The sequence below is a fragment of the Haemorhous mexicanus genome, chromosome 21 (genome assembly GCF_027477595.1).
Source record: "Haemorhous mexicanus isolate bHaeMex1 chromosome 21, bHaeMex1.pri, whole genome shotgun sequence".
NCBI classification, from domain to species: Eukaryota; Metazoa; Chordata; class Aves; order Passeriformes; family Fringillidae; genus Haemorhous; species Haemorhous mexicanus.
Genome location: NC_082361.1, coordinates 8,976,851 through 8,994,982, shown reverse-complemented (window position 1 = coordinate 8,994,982; position 18,132 = coordinate 8,976,851). Strand labels below are relative to the sequence as shown.

Below are 18,132 nucleotides of genomic sequence, written 5' to 3'. Positions count from 1 at the left end.
ATTCAGAGGGAAGGGGGATTGCAGCAGGACTGGGGAGAGCATTCAGAAGGAAAGGGATTGCAGCAGGACTGGGGAGAGCATTCAGAGGGAAGGGATTGCAGCAGGACTGGGGAGAGCATTCAGAAGGAAAGGGATTGCAGCAGGACTGGGGAGAGCATTCAGAGGGAATGGGATTGCAGCAGGACTGGGGAGAGCATTCAGAGGGAAGGGATTGCAGCAGGACTGGGGAGAGCATTCAGAAGGAAAGGGATTGCAGCAGGACAGGGGAGAGCATTCAGAGGGAAGGGATTGCAGCAGGACTAGGGAGAGCATTCAGAGGGAAAGGGATTGCAGCAGGACTGGGGAGAGCATTCAGAAGGAAAGGGATTGCAGCAGGACTGGGGAGAGCATTCAGAGGGAAGGGATTGCAGCAGGACTGGGGAGAGCATTCAGAAGGAAAGGGATTGCAGCAGGACTGGGGAGAGCATTCAGAGGGAAAGGGATTGCAGCAGGACTGGGGAGAGCATTCAGAAGGAAAGGGATTGCAGCAGGACTGGGGAGAGCATTCAGAGGGAAGGGATTGCAGCAGGACTGGGGAGAGCATTCAGAAGGAAAGGGATTGCAGCAGGACTGGGGAGAGCATTCAGAGGGAATGGGATTGCAGCAGGACTGGGGAGAGCATTCAGAGGGAAGGGGGATTGCAGCAGGACTGGGGAGAGCATTCAGAGGGAAAGGGATTGCAGCAGGACTGGGGAGAGCATTCAGAGGGAAAGGGATTGCAGCAGGACTGGGGAGAGCATTCAGAGGGAAAGGGATTGCAGCAGGGCTTGACTTGTACCAGGGGTCCCTCAGAGCCTCTCCCCACTGTGCCCAGACTGGCGTGGCCTTTCTGCTGTCCCAGGGTGGCAAAGTGGACTTTTCACGGAGTAGGAAAAGCCCTGCAGCCCATCCCAGCTCTGACACCCCTCCCTTGTGCTTGGCAGCCCGGGCCAGTGTCCCTCTTCCACCCCTTGAAGGCCACCCTGGAGCAGACGCAGCCCGCGGCCTTCAGCAACGCCAAGGCCTTCCTGCGCCAGAAGAGCTCGGCCTCCCTCAACAACGGGGGAGCCTTGTGAGTATCCCTGAGCCCCTTCAGAGCCACCCCGGGGTCACCCCTGAGCCCCTCCAGAGCCACCCCACCCCGGGGTCACCCCTGAGTCCCTCCAGGGTCACCCCTGAGCCCCTCCAGAGCCACCACACCTTGGGGTCACCCCTGAGTCCCTCCAGGGTCACCCCTGAGCCCCTTCAGAGCCACTACACCTCAGGGTCACCCCTGAGCTCTCCAGAGCCACCCCACTCCGGGGTCACCCCTGAGCCCCTCCAGAGTCACCCCACCTTGGGGTCACCCCTGAGCCCCTTCAGAGCCACCCCACCTCAGGGTGACCCTGACCCCTCCAGAGTCACCCCTGAGCCCCCTCCAGAGCCACCACACCTCAGGGTCACCCTGAGCCCCTCCAGAGCCACCCCACCTCAGGGTGACCCTGACGCCTCCAGAGTCACCCCACCTTGGGGTCACCCCTGACCCCTTCCAGAGCCACTCCACCTCAGGGTCACCCCCTCCACCACTGCTGCTCTGGTGGCTCTGGTGACACCAAAACCAGCAGCCCCTTCTCACCATGGCTGGGATAATTCCTGCTGGTGGCTCTGCTCCCACTGTGGTTATCCCACTGCTGGTGGTGTTGGGATCTTGGTGTTTCCTTCATGAATCCTCACTGGGAACTTCCCAGGGTGAGTTTGCTCACAGGAATTTGGGACTGTTGCAAAACAACCAAGCAAACCCCAGCAATGAGATTTTTGGGAGGCCAAAGATCCTTGGGAATAAATTCGGCCCTCAAGCTTGGGCAACTGGGCAACAGCAAGTGCTTGCCACAACATAATCTGTCTCTTTGGGAAAATGATCCCTTCATGGAGAGCTTTCCAAACACTCCTGGTGACAGTGATCTCTAATCAGTTCTCCATTTCCTGCTCTCCAGGTGATTTTCCTCTGGATCATGAGTGCAGCTGAGGTTTAAACATCCAAAATAATCCTGATGGAGAAACCAAGACTAGATTCAACAGCTGAAGGGACTTCAGCATGGTTGAGGTGTTTGACCAGTGTCCAGCTGGTCCTGCACACAAAATCAGCCTGAACTCCCAAATTCTTCATTGTCCATCAGGAATTAAGTGGCAGAAGTTGTTTTCCTTAATTATTGAAAAAAAAAAATCATAGTTGGTTTGATTTCCTCATTCACATGTGATCTTCAGGCTCTACAGGAGAAAAACCCAGGGCACCTTAGAGCTTTGCCAGCCACTGTGCCCATCCTGCAGCTGATTGGCACACGTGAAACCCCACAGGGTGCTCGAGTTTGGTTTGGCAAATTTAGCAAAATCTCTTTGCAAAAGGATGACTCTTTTCCCCTCTTTTTCTTTGGACAGGCCACCCCCAGAGGGAGGGATCAAAGAGTCCAGTTCTTGGGGGACCCAGCGCACCCAGGACGTGTTTTATGAAACCAGGAGCCCAGCTTTTGAGCGAGGCCACTCCGAGGAGATCCCCATTGAGAGGGTGAGCAAATGGGGGGAAGGGGCAGGTGCAGGTTTTAGAGCTGTGGGAGAACTTGAGAAATTTAAGAAAATATTTAGAAAAAGCAGGTGAAGACAGGGTGAGGTGCAGGAGATTTTAGAGGTGTGGTAGAACTCCAGAAATTTAAGAAAATGTTTAGAACAAGCAGGTGAGGATGGGGTGAGATGCAGAAGATTGTAGAATTGTGCTAGAATTTAAGAAATTTTAGAAAATACTTACAAAAAGCAGGTGAAGATGGGGTAAGATGCAGGAGATTTTAGAGCCATGGTAGATTTTCAAAAGTTTTAGAAAGTGTTTAGAAAATCCAGGTGAAGGCAGGGGGACCTGCATTTAGCAGGAGATCTGTCCCTTGAGGCAAGCATTGTTGTGTCTCTTGTTTGCTTGAGCATTGTGGAGAAACCCCAAACCTGGCAGCTCCCACAACCTGATCTGGACATGCTTTTCCTGGAATTCTGTTTTGCTGCCATAGGTTACCTTTTCCCATCTCCCAGTCCCATTGTCCCAGATCAGGTGAGGGGTTTGAATGGTCAGAATGACCTGAGGGGTTTCCAGGGTCACAGCTGGGGTTCCTGGCTGCTGGAAGAGCTCATCCCACTGCTGTGGGATGTCCTTGCTGAGGACAGAGTAACCTGGGCACTCCACTATGGGAATGAATCACATGGGACTCCATTTTCTTCATGGTGCAAATAAGTCCATTCTTTATTCACAGAACTCTTTTTTTATACAGTTTTACAGACCTTATGTGTGACTCCCATTGGTCAGGAGCTTTCTTAACAATCACTTTATTGGTCAGTACAAGTTGTTATTCTGTATGGATTGGTCACTCACACCCCTGGTGTGTACATGCAAGAAAAGTTCTTTGTACAGATAGTTCTCATTTTTCTATCTAACAGTATAAAAACTGTTATAAAACTGTATAAAAACAGGTTTTACAGGTGTAAGTTGTTTTTTGCCCAGGAATAGATTGTTATCCTAATGAACTGCTCCCACCAGTATTGCTTTCACATGGGAGCTTGCACAGTGCCAGCTTGGCTTGGAAGAAATGACAGGCCAGCCAGAGCAGGCCTGATTTTATATGGCTTTTCTTGATAATTTTCCTGCCTTACTGCAACACTCCACAGCTCTTCAGTTGCTCTCTTTGCCACACCAGCATCTCTTCCCAGTCAAATCGAACTTCAAGAAGCTGATGGTGGCTTCAAAGCTGATGCTGCTGTTCTTGCTACTGAACCCATTCCGTGTTTTGATCAGGTGGTAGAAATGAAGGAGATCAGCCCCACAGTTGCCAACGGAGAGCCCCAGCCAGGCCTGGAGAGCCAGGGCCGGGCAGCCTCCATGCCACGCCTGGCTGCTGAAACCCAGGTGAGAGGTGGGGATGTGCTGGTGGGAGACTGGGAGCAGGCCAAGATCTCAGCACCTTCTCTCTGCTTGTCATGGGCTGGAGCTGGCTTGGGAATATTGGTGTTAAAAGATGTGGAGACAGGAATCCAGGCCTTGTGTGCTGGGATGGCTGGGGGCTTCCCTGCAGGGTGTGGCAGGGATTCCCTGCAGGGTGTGGCTGGTGTTCCTGCAGGGAATGGCAGGGATTCCCTGCAGGGATTGGCAGTGATTCCCTGCAGGGTGTGGCAAGGATTCCCTGCAGTGATTCCCGGCAGGGGTGGCAGCTATCCTGTGCAGCCACAGCACTGTCTCCAGTTTTACTCCTCCCTGCTTGCAGCACAAAGCAGCCCCTCTGTCTGGGTCACCTGAGAGTGTCTGGGTCACTATTTGGGGACAAGGCCATTCAGGATGTGTTCCTGGAAGGCACATTTCCCATTAGTTGTGTGTTGTTTATCCAGCCAGCCAAGCCATGTTCCTGTGCCCTATCCTTCCAAAAAGCTGCAGCTGTGCTGTGGCACACACAGGTGGATGCAGCAGGTGCAGAAACTACCAGGGAGCTGCACTGGGACAGTGCAGCACTGAATGTGCTCCCTGCATTTTCCTGTTCTGTGACCTTGGCCAGTAATTTGGTTTTGAGGATTTCCCATGTTGATTTATTTAACTTATTTTTCAAAGAAATCTCCTCACTGGAGTTGACTTCCACAGCAGCTTGTGGGCACTGCTTAGTGTGTAGGATGTCACAGATCATTTTTGGCCATTTCACACATTTGCTGCTGTTTGTCCCCAGTGCTGCCCAGCCACCATCCTGTCTCCTGTGTCACAACATGTCACCACTCGTGTCCTGCCTCATTCCCAGGGCCTGATTCACACAGCCAGGAGGAAGCAGCCTGGCCTTGGGCTGTTTCTGTGGCTCTCCTTGGGTAGCAGAATGTGAAGGATCTGCTGCACCCCAAAGTGAAACCCTGTGTTGTGCACACACAGCAATAGCTCCAACAGGTGGAATTGTTGTGCCAACCTGCTGGGGATGCCCATTGCCCGCCAGAGGATTTCCCACTTGGCTCCTGGCCTTTGTGTGAGCCCTGGGATTCTTGGAATTGTCACTCTTCACTGTGTTTAATAAAAGCAACAGCTCACAAAGCAAAGCTTTTCCCCTTCCAAGAAATTGTCCTTTATACTAGACCACGGGTAGCCTCCTCCTTCCTTGGTGTGCAGTTGGCAGAGCCTTCCCGTAGGAAGCTCCTCTCCATGGCAGTCAGATATTTGCAGGAGTTCCCTGACAGAAGCATGGCTTGTGTCCCCAGGGTGTCACTGCCTCTCGTGCCACACCTGGATGTGAATCAGGCCCAGAATCTCGGATCTAACCTCATTTATAATACAATGTTCAGTGGTTGTAGCTTGGGTGAATAACTGATGTCCTTTCTGTGTGTGTCTCCCCCTCCACGTCCCCCACCCTCCCTCTCACATGCTGCTCCGCCCCTCCCCAAACTTTTGAGTTCTTTCTAACTCTTATTTGCCACGCTTTCTGTTCCTGGATGCCTCCCTTTCTGTTTGCCTCTCTCTTTTTATATTCCACTTATTTAACAAAACCCCTCCTCCTGTGTTTCCACCCTCCCTCTTTGCTGTCCTGCCCTCCTCACCTCCCTCCCCGGTCGTCATGGTGTCTGCTGCACATCTGATGTCTGACACTGGCTGTACTGTGGGGCTGCTTCCAATAATGTCCCTCACCTTGTCCGAATTGTTTGCAGAGGAGCAAAGCACGGTCACCTGGGAGTTACCTGGCAGTATGTAGTTTGCACTAAATTGTATCCTATTAAATTCACCTTAAGAATTAATTAACCTTCCTTTAACCCTTGACTTTTCTCCCTCTCATCTGGAGTCGCTCCGGCACAGCCGCTCTCTCTCTCTCTCCTCACTTTTCCCTCTGTCCGTGGTCGCACGCTGCTCGCTGCTCGCTCTGCTAGCCGGCCTTGGGTGGGTGGGTTGCCTTTTTTTTTTTTTTTTTTTTTTTTGATTTGTTTATTTTCATGCCTCGTTGCTCAGGAATTTAGGCAGTGAAAACACTCGGGTTAGTAATGAAGAAACAATTAGGAGCTCTCTGCAGGGGTGCATGCAGTCTCCCGAGGCTTTTTGGGAGCCTGTGCCTCCCATAACAAGCGCCTTGCCAGGATTTATGGAAAAGGGATTGATTGCTTTGCCACTGATTCGTGTCAGTGGGAATTCTGTCCCTGGAATAAGCGTGGAAGCAGGACCAAATCCCAAAAAGAAATGTTCATTTCTTGTCAGTCTATGTGGGGTTTTTTTGTTGGTGGTGGTCAGGGTTGTTTTTTTTGTTGTTGTTGTTTTTGGGTTTTTGGGGTTTTTTTGTTTCGGTTTTGTCTGTTCTTCTGTTGTGTTCTTTCTGGCAGACCTGTATGGATTTTGAAACTCTGGATGTGTTTCTTAGTGGGAAATACTTTCACTTCCCATATTTTTGCCTATCAGACTGTCCAGTTTACAGCCCCCCTGCCTTCCCCCAGCTGCAGGCTCAGCACTAAACAAGGACAGATACGAAGCTCCTGACTATAATTTCTTGCCCACACAAGTGAGGGCCAGAGGAGGTGACACTAACGTGGTCCTGCTGATGGAATTGGTGCTTCCAGGGCTGCACCACTGTGCTGGGCTCCCTCATCCCAGCCTTGTGCCTCTGGTAAACCTTCCATCACCAGGATCCCAACTGCCCTTCAGTGGGAAGCAGCAAAATGTGGGTAACTGCCCAGATGGTGCCTTTACACCAAGGATAATCTGCCCTTAAGGGGAGGGAGAGTGGTTTTTTCCACTCAAAATAACGAGCAGAACTATGAAACAATTGGTTTTGCCTTGGGTAAATATCACAAGGGAAGCAGAGATCTGGATTTCAGGATAAGCAAACAAAAGAGAGCAGACAGGAAAAAATAATACAGAGCTCTTAGGAAAGGTTACAGGGAGCAGAGTAAATGTTCCCTGAGAGCTGGTGTTGGAAGCATTTGTTGGATTGGGAATTCAAACAAGTGTAAGGCTGAGGGACTGGGGAACATTCTGAATTTCACTGATGAGCTGGAGCACCGTGTTCTGAGATCTCTCCTCTGGCACACGGCTGGGGTGCAGTGACAGACCCAGGGAAGCATCCAGAGGATGGATGAGCTGTTGTCTCCACACAGAGCTAGCCAGAGGCCAGCAGAGAAGGAAATGTGGGAATTGTCCCTGTTTTCTGATCTTTATCCCTGGGCAGAGGGAGGGCAGAGGCTGTGAGTGGAGCTGTCCTACAGAACACTTGTCTGGGGCTCTGCAGAACTTTTGTGAGGTTTTGTACCTAAAGGGAAGGGAGCTGCCCCTGGCACAGGGAGGGGGTCCAGCAGTGCTGTTACAGCTCTCAGTGCCCAGATGTTTGGACACAAGTGTTTTAAAAACAGCAATAGCAAACCCAGGTACTCCTTTCTGAAGATGTCCTGGTGGGATTGCAGGATGCACACACTATCCTTGCCCCAGGCAAAGGGCTTCAGGGAGTGATGGTGGTACAAGAGAGGTTTAAGTGTTTGGTGGGAGTTGTGTTCACTGCAGGGAGATAGAAGGAATTTCCTGGTGGCTTGGCCTGTACCTCCCCTGATTCCTGATTTTTCTCCCCCTCCATGTGGTGTTCCGCAATGCTACCTGCTTTCCTCTTTGGAGCTGCTTTGGGATGCAGGCCCTGGAGCAGCTGTGGGTGCCCCTGGTGTTGGAGAATTCCCCTTGTGAGGTGCTTGGCTGCTGCTCTGCCCCGTGTCCCTGCTGAGCTCCCCGCTGGGTGTGCTGGGCAGTGCTGCCTGTGCCTCTGCTCCCGTGGTCCCCATGGATTGGCACTCCGAGATCCCAAATTTCACACTCAATCCACATCCCACAAATCCTCCTGCCCTCTCCGTTTGTCTCCAAATAACCATTTCTCTCCTTGCCCTCCTTGCCCCTTTCTCTCGCTGTTTAACCCCCTCCATGCTGGGAAGCAGGCAGCCGAGCGGGGCGTGGCTCCTTCCCTCACCCTGCTCCTTGTCCCTCCGTGTTCCCCGCAGCCCATCCCGGACACGAGCCCCATGAAGCGCTCGGTCTCCACGCTGGCCCCGCAGCGCCCTCACGCCATGCACCTCTACGAGTACTCCTTGGAGCGCATGCCTCCGGAGCAGGGCCACCACCACCACCACCACCGCTGCCACCGGCGGAAAGAGAAGAAGCAGAAGTCCTTGGATAGGGCCGCCCATCACATGGCTGATGGACAAGCTGGTGAGTGCTTTGCTGTCACTCTGATTTTTAAAGATTTTCTAAGCCTTCTAATGTTTACGTTCTTGTAGCAAACTTCCTCACACACTTTCAGTAAATAACTTACTGTTCTGCATTCTTTTATGGAGGAGGAGAAATTTGATGGGCTGTTGGTTTGTCCAGTGTCATTGGAGAGGTGGCACTTTCACCCTGCAATCCACTGTCACTTTTGGAAAACTATAAATGTTGGAGTCAGAAAATAAAGTTCCCTTTTCTTCACCTTGAGAGCAACGGTGTGTGCGCTCGTGTTGTTTTGTGTCCTGTAGCGACACTTTGCCAACAAGGATTTGTCCCTGGGAGGTCAGTGAAGAGATGTATGTCCCCTGCCCCCTCCCTTTTAGGTGGGATTTGGGGTCCTGATTGTGTGGAAGGACCTCCCCACCCCACACACTGATTTATTAAAAAAATATGGAAATTGATCTAGTACCAATATCCAACTGTGACAGACAAAAACTCTCTAACAGTTTAAAGTTAGAAAGTGTTTGTTTTTTGTGGGATAGCTCCCAAATACACAAAGCAATTTGCAGGTGATTACAGAGCCCATTTATCTATACAGGTATTGAATACCCAAAATACAAATGCATATTCATGACTTTGGTACATCCCAGTCCCCACTTCCCATCCTAATTAGTTCAAAAGCCATTAAACATGCGTAGTTTGTTCCTTGAAATGGGTCGGTGGTCCCTTTCATGGGGAGAGGTCCCAAAATGAGGAAGTAAATGAAGTCTTCCTCATTCTGACCTTTCTACCTTTTCAATGCAAATATGACAAATGAACCCTTGGTAGAACTCCCATTCCCCATGTTAATTTGGTTTCAGAACAGAGGAGCCCTACAATTGTCTTATGTTCCTAAAAGCTATTTATCAGTTTCTATATTCTTCATTATAAACCCAGCTAACCAAACATGGTGTTGACAAGCAATCAGTTATTAGTTAACCGCTAACTCTTCATCAAGGCCTACCCATTTAGTTTAATTAACTCCAATAAAGCTTAGCTCTAACTAAAATCTTAGCTCCTCTAACAAATTTAGAGATTTTAAAGTTTATGTCTCAACACACTGGTGACCCCCTACCCAACATTCTCCTTTCAGTAGCCCAGTCTGGAGAGTCCTCTTCCAAGGACAAGAAGCAGGAGCGTGGCCGCTCCCAGGAGAGGAAGCAGCACTCTTCCTCCTCCTCCGAAAAGCAGCGCTTCTACTCCTGCGACCGCTACGGCAGCCGGGACCGTGCCCAGCCCAAATCTGCTGACCAGAGCAGGCCCACCTCGCCCAACGGGGGCCCAGAGCACGGCCCACACAGACAGGTGAGGAGAGGCAGGGTGGGGAAACAGCCCTGAGCTCTGCCGGGGGTTTGTGCACCTTTTCCATGTTTTGCTTAACTTAGAGGAGGTAGAAAGGGCATGGAAGGCCAGGCAGTTGCAGATAAAGCCATTGAGGTCCTGCTTGGGGCCTCACACCATGGTTGGAAAAATCCTCCAAGTCCAAACTGTGCCAAATCCCACCTTCTCACCAGCCCACAGCTCTCAGTGCCACATCCAGGCCTTCCCTGGACACCTCCAGGGATGGGGACTCCAAACCTCCCTGGGCAGCCCTTTCCAATGCCTGTCCACCCTTTCCAGGAAGAAATTCCTCCTGATGTCCAACCTGAACCTCCCCTGAACTTGAGGCTGTTTCCTCTTACATGGGAGCAGAGCCTGACCCCCACCTGGCTCCATGCTTCTGTCAGGGAGTTGGAGAAACCAAAAGGGTTCTCCCTGAGCTGCCTTTTCTCCAGGCTAAAATTTAGTTCTCCTTTCTTTTGTAACAATGAGGTGCTCAGGTCCTTGGGAGAAGCTGGGCAGCTTCCCCAGGGTGCTGGAATGTTCCTGGTCACTGGGAGAGCCAGGCAGGGCAGAACAAGCAGTGACTGACAGCCTGATGAGTTGATAGGAAGGAGAAAGTGCTCTTTAAAAATTAAAGGTTTGCTCTCAAAATGTAAGGTTGGGAAAGGCTTGAGGGATTGTTCAGTGCACTCATGTCCTGCCTTGGGAGAATGTAAACAGAAATGAGAAGCCAGGCTCTTTGCTCTCACTCGTGGCATTTGTGTAAATTACTGCAGCTTAGTTCACTCTCACAAGGCATTATTGGTAACCCAGGAAGCTGCCAGACCCTTCTACCACTCCAAAATCAAATGTGTAATATTAAAGAGGAGAATGTGAATGCATTTATGTTAAAGGGACTTGTTAAAGCCTGTCCAAAAAGCTCTTGGTTGTTATTTTTTCAGAAATTGGCTATTTAATCCAAAGGCATTTAATTCCCAAGCTGCAAAAAGCAGTCACCCAGATCCTCCTTCCATGCAGAATCCATAATAATAATGACAACCCATAATCCAGTTTTGGCTACAGAAATAGATTCATGGAGTCCTTAAATGGTTTGATTTGGAGGAGACCTTAAAGCTCAACTCTTTCCAACCCCTCCTATGGACAGGGCCATCTCCCACAAACACAGCAGGCACAACTGCGGGGTGAAGTTCTGCACAAACCCACCCCAAAGCAAAACTGTAAAGAAACCAACAATAATTCATAAAAATCCCCAATAACTCAGGTTTTTGAGCTGCTCCCAGGCCAGGTAAGGCGCATGTCGAGCCCTGTATGCTGTGGGTGCCTCCCCTGGGCAGTGTCCCCTCTGTTGGAGCCGTGTGCCAGTTTGCGTCCTACTGATGCTCTGCCCCTCTCTGTTCCTACTGCTCCCAGACTTGAACTCTCCAGCTCTTCACATCTCGTGTTGAATTATCTCTCGAGAACCTCCCGCCCCGACTGTGCTTGTCTAAACTCTCTCTTTTTTTGCTTTTCTTTCCTCTTGTGACTCGTCTCCGCCTTCTGTTGCTTCTCCTTCTGTTTGATACCTGCCTGCCTTTGTGTTTGTCTGGTGTTTCCCTTTTTTTATTTTTTGATTTGCTCTGTTCCAATTTTGATGTAGGGCAGTGGTTCAGTTAATGGGAGCCCCTTGCTGTCGACATCTGGTGCTAGTACCCCCTGCCGGGGTCGGAGGCAGCTCCCACAGACTCCACTGACCCCACGCCCCAGCATCACTTACAAGACCGCTAACTCCTCGCCCGTGCACTTCACCACTTTCCAAACCCCCACGTTCTCCCCGGGCCGCCTGAGCCGCGGGCTGTCCGAGCACAACGCGCTGCTGCGGGGGGAGCAGCAGCCGCCCCCGCCCGCCGTGGCCCGCATCGGCTCCGACCCCTACCTGGGCCACCGCGACACCGCCGCCGACAGCCCGCAGCGCGCCGCGCCCGAGGACACGCTCACCTTCGAGGAGGCCGTGGCCACCAACTCGGGCCGCTCCTCAAGGACTTCCTACGTCTCCTCCCTGACCTCGCAGTCGCACCAAATCCGCCGGGTGCCCAACGGGTACCACTACACGCTGGGGCTCAACACGGGCACTGGCGCCAGAGGACGCAGTTACTACCACGAAGCCGATGAGGATGACTGGTGCTAGCGGCTCGGCGGAACCCTGCGAGGTGTGCGTGCTTAATAAGGATGAGTTTTATCATCTGGAGGGCTGGGAGCTCCCGTGGGGGCCCGGGGCCAGAGGCGGCCGGTGGGGCAGCCCCGAGGACTGCTCAGCGCCCAGGGCCGGAGATGCCCCTGCAGCCTCTCTCTCCTCTGTTCTTTAGTTTTTTCCTTTTTGATTTGTTTTTTTTTTTGCACTAGACAAACGGAGGAAGAAGGCTCCCTCCTTCTGGGGAAGGCAGCGGGAGGAGCACATCCCTCACTGCCCCCTCCCCACTGCCTTGTCTAGTCCCGAGACACGCACCAGGCGCCAACCCGGTCACGGAGGCGAGGAGCCGGGAGAAGAGCGATCCTCACCTTCCACGGTGGAAAAGCAGAACTGTGGGTCCTTCTCATGATTGGCGCAGTTTTGTTGGGCTATTTCTTAATTAATTTACCATCATAATTCCCCCCTGCCAGGGTGGGAGCCGGGGGTTGCAAAGGGACTCGTGCGAACAACGCTCGCCCCCCGCCTTTTGTCTCGTTGAGCGATGAGAAGGAAGAGATGCACCCAAGAAACTGGGAGAGGAGAAACACAGCCCAGAACAAAGGACAGTCCTTTTGGACTTGATGTTCAGCCACTGCAATCCTTTAGGGCAGAGCTGGTGCCACCCCTGAGCTGACCCTGCTGTGACACCACTGCCCTGGGGGTCTCTAATGTCACTCACCACATCGGGTCCTTCACACTGACACACGGTAAAGCCACAAAAGAGCTTCTTTGTAAGGACTGTTTCCTTGCTGCTGAGACTTTTCAATCCATCCCTCTCTCCTGTTGACTGCAACACACCCTCACTGTTTTGTCTTGTTTACAATATAAGCTTGATTTAGCAAAAAATAACTTAAAAAAAAAAAGTCCACAAAAAAAGAACAACCCAAACAAAAAGAGGAAAAAAAAGAGCGTAGGGGTGAGAAGAAGAAATGTTATTGGTTTTATATCAAGCTATTAGATAGAACTTTAACTTTTCATTGTGTGCATTTTTGTAAATTGTACAGTAAAAAAAAAAAAGAAAAAAAAAAGAAAAAAATTTCCTCTTTCTGTAGAGAATTAGTCCAACTGTCATTCCAGGTCCCACCGTTTCTACCGAATGCTCCAGTTGTTCACTACTAAGTGCCTAACCTTTGAAATCTTTCACAGTGATGATGCAACCTCTTGCTTCGAGGCCTCAGAGCTTGGGCGAGCGTGGGGAGGGCAGAGGGTGTGGGGCCGAGCAGCCGGAGCCTCGGAGGGGCCCTGGGGTCACTGTGCCCCAGGCTGGGAGCTTCCAGTGGGGAAGGCAAATGTGCTTTGGGTTTGGTTTGGGTTTAGTTGGCCTTTTATTTTAATTTTTTTTTTGTTAGAATATATAAATATAAATATATATATACAGATATACTTTTATGGGTGAGAGGGGAGTGATTGCAGCAAACAAAGCCGGCCTTGTCTCATTGCCCAGTGGAGGAAATGCAGGTGGGAAAGGGCAGCATCTGCTGGGGTGCTCCTGCAGGAGAAGCAGCATCTCCCACAGGCCAGCTGAGAGAGCTCTGGCCATGCATCACTGGTGTGGAGGGCAGTTGGAGTGAGTTATTTTTATTGCCTGATAAGAGAAGGTTAACAAAAAAGTGATGATAATAATGATAATAATAATAATAATCCAAACCTCTAACTCTGATTCTCAGGGATGAGATTTCTGCGTTCTTGCAACGACTCTTGTGTTGGCTGGTTTCTTTCTTTTGTGCCCGTGTGGATTCCTGCACTGTGAGCCTGGGAAAGGGGCAAACGCGCTGTGCTGGCGGGGAGGGAGGCTGGGGGCAAAGCCTGGCCAGGACCTCCTGCCCAGGGCTCTGCTGAGCCCTTGTAGGGCTGGTTCGGGGCACAGGGCAGCCAGAGGACGTGCAGAGGTTAAAAGGTGAAAGGAGGAAGGGTGGGAGGTGCTGGGCACGTCCCTAAAAACACCGCTAGGAAGGAGGACAGGGTTGGAGAGGTGAATTTTTTCAGAGGATCTACCAAGCCCCAGACCTGTGGAACTTTTCCAGGCACAGCAGTCGTGTGGGGTGGGTGGAAATCCCACTGGCCCTGGCGATCTGTTCTGTCCCTGGGTTGCTTGGAGGGGATCAGATGCCACCAAAACGCTCAGGAGGTCTCTCATGCTCTCAGCAAAGTCTGTCAGCCTCAGGCAGGAGCAGTCTGCTCTAGGGTGGTTCTTCACATCTCCTGTAGCTCTTCTCTTGAGGAAACTCACCCCGGTTTTGTTCCCTCCAGTGTTTTGTTTTAATTTTGTTCTGTTCAGTAGCAATCTCTGGCCGATCTCATCCCTGGATTCTGCTAAAGGATAACTCCTGTCTGTATCTCTGTCTCTGTACTCGTGTGCACTCGGAATAAAGGCAGTGTGGTAGCCAGAGGTCACGGCTGGCATTCCTGGCATTCCCAAACGGAGGGCTATGCAACCAGATGACACGTCCGGACACACACCCACCCCACCACCACTCCAAAACCTTCATCCATCTGTAGCTTTAGCTGCTGGATTTCCCTGTTTCAGGCTTCAGCACGATTGTGACCAAATGTTTTATACATTTTCCTGAAATGAAGGCACAAACACTTTATTTGAAATTTTCCAAGGGAACGTTCCTATTTTACTCCAGAAAGTCGAGGGGAAGGGACAACACCATCTCTCTGCCCGTGCATGTAAACACTGTACCCATACTGGAAACCAACAGAGATGTCTTTCTGTACGGAATAATTCTGTCTTTTCCCCCTTTTCCTCTCCCATTTTCCATCCCCAACCCCCCAGCCCTGCACTAACACAGCTTTGGGTCACCCCAGTTCATAGGCAGAACACGAAGAAGAATCTCAAGTTGTCCAAATCCTCCACCCGCCTTGTAGGGGTCGATGACAGTGACAGACAAGCCTGACCACAATTATCCATAACCCTTTCCTGACATTTTTTTACAGCCTCTCTGCTGTCTCTCCATCTTTCCAAGAATCCTCATAGTGAGTTGCCAAACTTGAATTGCACCAATCAGTTTTCTGCATCCAGAACCAGTCTCGTAGTGGCTGTACTTTGAATAAGTAATGTTTGCATGTAATATATATACATATATACATATCTATAAAAAGTATGTGCATGGAAAATGTTTATCTTCGTACTTTTTTGATACAATGTATTCATCAGTTGTTAATTTTTAATTATATTTGATATAAATTTGGGGGTTTGTTGCAAAACTTTATATTTAAAAAACAGTGTGAAAAATGATCAAAGTTCCAACCATGCAACACAAGTGGAACTTTACCCAAAAAAAAAAAAAGGGGAAAAAAATTGAGAAAAAAAAAAAGGTTCTGTGATTGCCTAGTTTGCTGCCTGAGTAATATTTATCAGCCAAACTTTGAATTCTGCAGTTGTTTCTACAATTCCATTTTGTATGAAGCAAAGTCCTTGAATTAAAATAAAAACTTAGCAAAAAAAAACCAACCTGAGCAATTCCCAGACGGTGTGTGCGGTGTGCCTGCTGAGTGGGAGGCGCCGGAGGGCCGGCTCCGAGGGCCTGCCCACCTCCAGGAGTGACAGCCCGGGAGAAACTGCATCCCAGACTGGGATTTTGCAAGGAATTGCCCACATCTGTGGGGTTTTTTTGTCCATAGAGGCTTCACAGATGCTCTGTTTGAGTAGGGAGCTGTTTGGAAATTTGTGGTGTGGATCCAGCACGGAGATGGCAGTTCCTGGAGTCCAACAGGCAGCAGAACTGTAAAATTGAGGGTTAAAATTCCCCAGCAGCGAGTGATTCCTGCCAGGTTTTTGACAGAGGGATGTTTCTCCTGTAAAATGCTGGCACAGGTTGCCCAGAGAAGCTGTGGATGCCCCATCCCTGGAAACATAAGAGGTCAGGTTGGATGTGGCTCTGGACAAGCTGAAGGTGCCCCTGCTCATCCCAGAAGGGTTGGACTCGAGGACCTTTAAAGGGTCTAACCCTAAACCCAGCCCAGACTGTTCGACGTGTGTGGCTTCCTTTGGCTCTAACCCTGACTGAACCCTAACCCCACTCCCTGCAGGTGTTCTGGGGCTCCCTCAGAAGTCAGCAGTGTGAGGGGTTGGATTGGTGTCAGAGGCTGTCACGTGTCCAGGCCCTGCTGTAGCACCTGGAGAAAACAGAATTAATCATAATCATACTTGTGGAATTAATTGGAAGTTGGTACTTCCAAGGCTTCCATTGAGCAGAAAAACCCAAGGGCTGTCGGGACAGAAGGAAAGAACTTGTCATTCCCCTGGGTAACTGGAGAACCCCCCTCACACCTTTCCAGGGACAGAAATCCACTGTGTTCCTCCTTCTCAGGGTCTTCTGGTGTCACACAACACCAAGGACTCTCCAGAAGTTCTTGGATACTGTAGAGCACTTTTTAGAGCACAAGGTCTTGACTCTTCTTCTCTCTTGTTGTCTTTTCTGTGATGAGACCACCCAAGGTCCCACCTGAGATTTGGTGTGAAATGAAAGGAAAAGGTCCTCAAGCCCCTGATCTCCAGGTCAGGCTGGAGCTTGGGAAGGAGATGTTTGGCTTGAGGTCACACAGTTCATGGGTAGCAAGGTTTGGGGCAGGAGAACTTTCCTTGGCTTGCAGCCTGGTCTGTGCAGGGTTTGGGGTTCTTGGCTGGATGACACTGCAGAGCAGGATTTTTATTTTCTGAAATATCCCAAATAAACATGAAATGGAGATTTCTGAGCAGGGTACAAGGGAAGGTTTGAAGTGGAGGATTTGGGGATCAATGTGGATCAGTGTCCACCCTGACCACCAAGGGCACCCTGCAGGATTTGCTTCACCCCAACCACCTGGGGAGCTGGAATCTGCCTGGGGACCAGCTGAGCAATCTCTCCCCTTCACACCTGGATCACAGAGACCTCCAAACCCACTTTGCAACCCCATATGAGTTTTAAAATCCTAAAAGCCTTTTGGTGACTCTCTGCCCTTTTAAAGTATTTTTTTCCCTTTCTTTCTCATTATTCCACTTGTGTTCTTTGGGTCCAAGGCAGCAATGAACCCATCAGCTTCTCCAGGGCCTCCCTGACCCCTGGGCTGAGGGAGCTGCAACAGGCAGGATCCCTGATCCCACACTCCTACATCCGAGATGCTGGAGCTGGAACCTCTGGGTTTGAGTTCAGCTGAATCCTAAAAATGGCTTTATTTTTGTTTCTCATCCCATTCCTGGTGGAACATTTTGCTGTCAGGGTGTTTGTCCCCCCAGGGGCACATCTTTCTAGCAGAGACCACACAATTTCCATTCCCTTTATTCCCTGCAGATAAAACCTGGATCAGATTTTCCTAGGCCAGCACCCCACACCCGGTTGTGCCATTAGGGGGTAGCATTTTCAGGCTTTTTCTGCTTTCTAGGGAAACAGAAAAAAAATTAAAAAAACCACTGATTCAAAAGGCTTGAGAGTCATTCCCTGGAATATTTGTCTTTGGATGCAGAAAATTCAGGCACACCTGAGCACACCTGAGTTCAAAGAGCTCAGGGAATTTGGCTTCTTTAATTCCCTGGAGCATTAAAAGCTGGGATCATCTGCTGATTCCTCATTCCAGCCACATTTCAGACAGCACCCACAGACTCCTACATCCCCTCCAAGGTGACAGATTACTCATCCCAGTGTAGTCATCCCTCTTTATCAAGCCTAAGCAGATCTCCTGATATTTTCCAGGCTGTGAAAACACCGTTTTCAGAAAGTGCCTGATCGTGATAACAAACTCCACTCAATGCTGTCACTCAGCACATTCCAAAATATTTTGCAGAAGAGGCAAATTTTGCATTTTTAAGAGATTTTAAAAAAAAGTCACTTGAGACCCTTGAAAGGGACTAAATTGCCCAGGATCTCCCAGCAAGTGACGACAAGGTTAGGGTTATTCTGCTTCTTCCTTCATGCTTGGAGTCACTGGGGTGTGCAGGATTTTTTTTTACATCCACAGGTTTTCAGTATGATCCCATTGAGGGGGGGTCACTGGGAATTTGGCATCTCCCTAGGAGGGAGAGATTCACTTGGGGAGGATTTAAAGGGGAGAGCAGTAAGAGAAATGCTGGAAGGTTTGGGGACTGAGGGACGGCAGCAACTGATGCACTGGGAGCTCTGAGAAGGGTGTGCAGGTATTTGGGGGTGAAGTTTGGGGTGGGTGAGTCAGCAGGAGAACAGAGCAAACCAGCCCTGAGAGAAGAGATGGAAATTCAGAATGGAGCCCCTCCACCCAAGGAGGAAGGCAGGAACAAGCTGGTGGAGCAGAGCTGTTAATTCAAAGCAAACAGTATCAATAACTGGAGTTTATTCATTTTAGCCTCATCTCCACTTTCTGTCATTGCTCTGAAACAGAATATCCCAGCCCT

The 18,132-nt window shown here is 50.2% G+C and overlaps 1 protein-coding gene across 1 annotated transcript in view; it reads left to right on the top strand.

The window, feature by feature from the left end:
- Nucleotides 1-12,819, top strand: part of CACNA1B (calcium voltage-gated channel subunit alpha1 B) — a 200,412-nt gene extending 187,593 nt beyond the window's left edge. The window contains exons 40-47 of the mRNA XM_059865534.1: nt 963-1,090; nt 2,434-2,560; nt 3,827-3,937; nt 5,701-5,736; nt 8,014-8,221; nt 9,348-9,559; nt 11,214-11,763; nt 11,957-12,819. Coding sequence (XP_059721517.1) covers nt 963-1,090; nt 2,434-2,560; nt 3,827-3,937; nt 5,701-5,736; nt 8,014-8,221; nt 9,348-9,559; nt 11,214-11,741 — 1,350 coding nt within the window. The 3' untranslated portion in view covers nt 11,742-11,763; nt 11,957-12,819. The remainder of the gene's footprint in view (nt 1-962; nt 1,091-2,433; nt 2,561-3,826; nt 3,938-5,700; nt 5,737-8,013; nt 8,222-9,347; nt 9,560-11,213; nt 11,764-11,956) is intronic.
- The last annotated feature ends 5,313 nt before the right edge of the window (nt 12,820-18,132 follow it).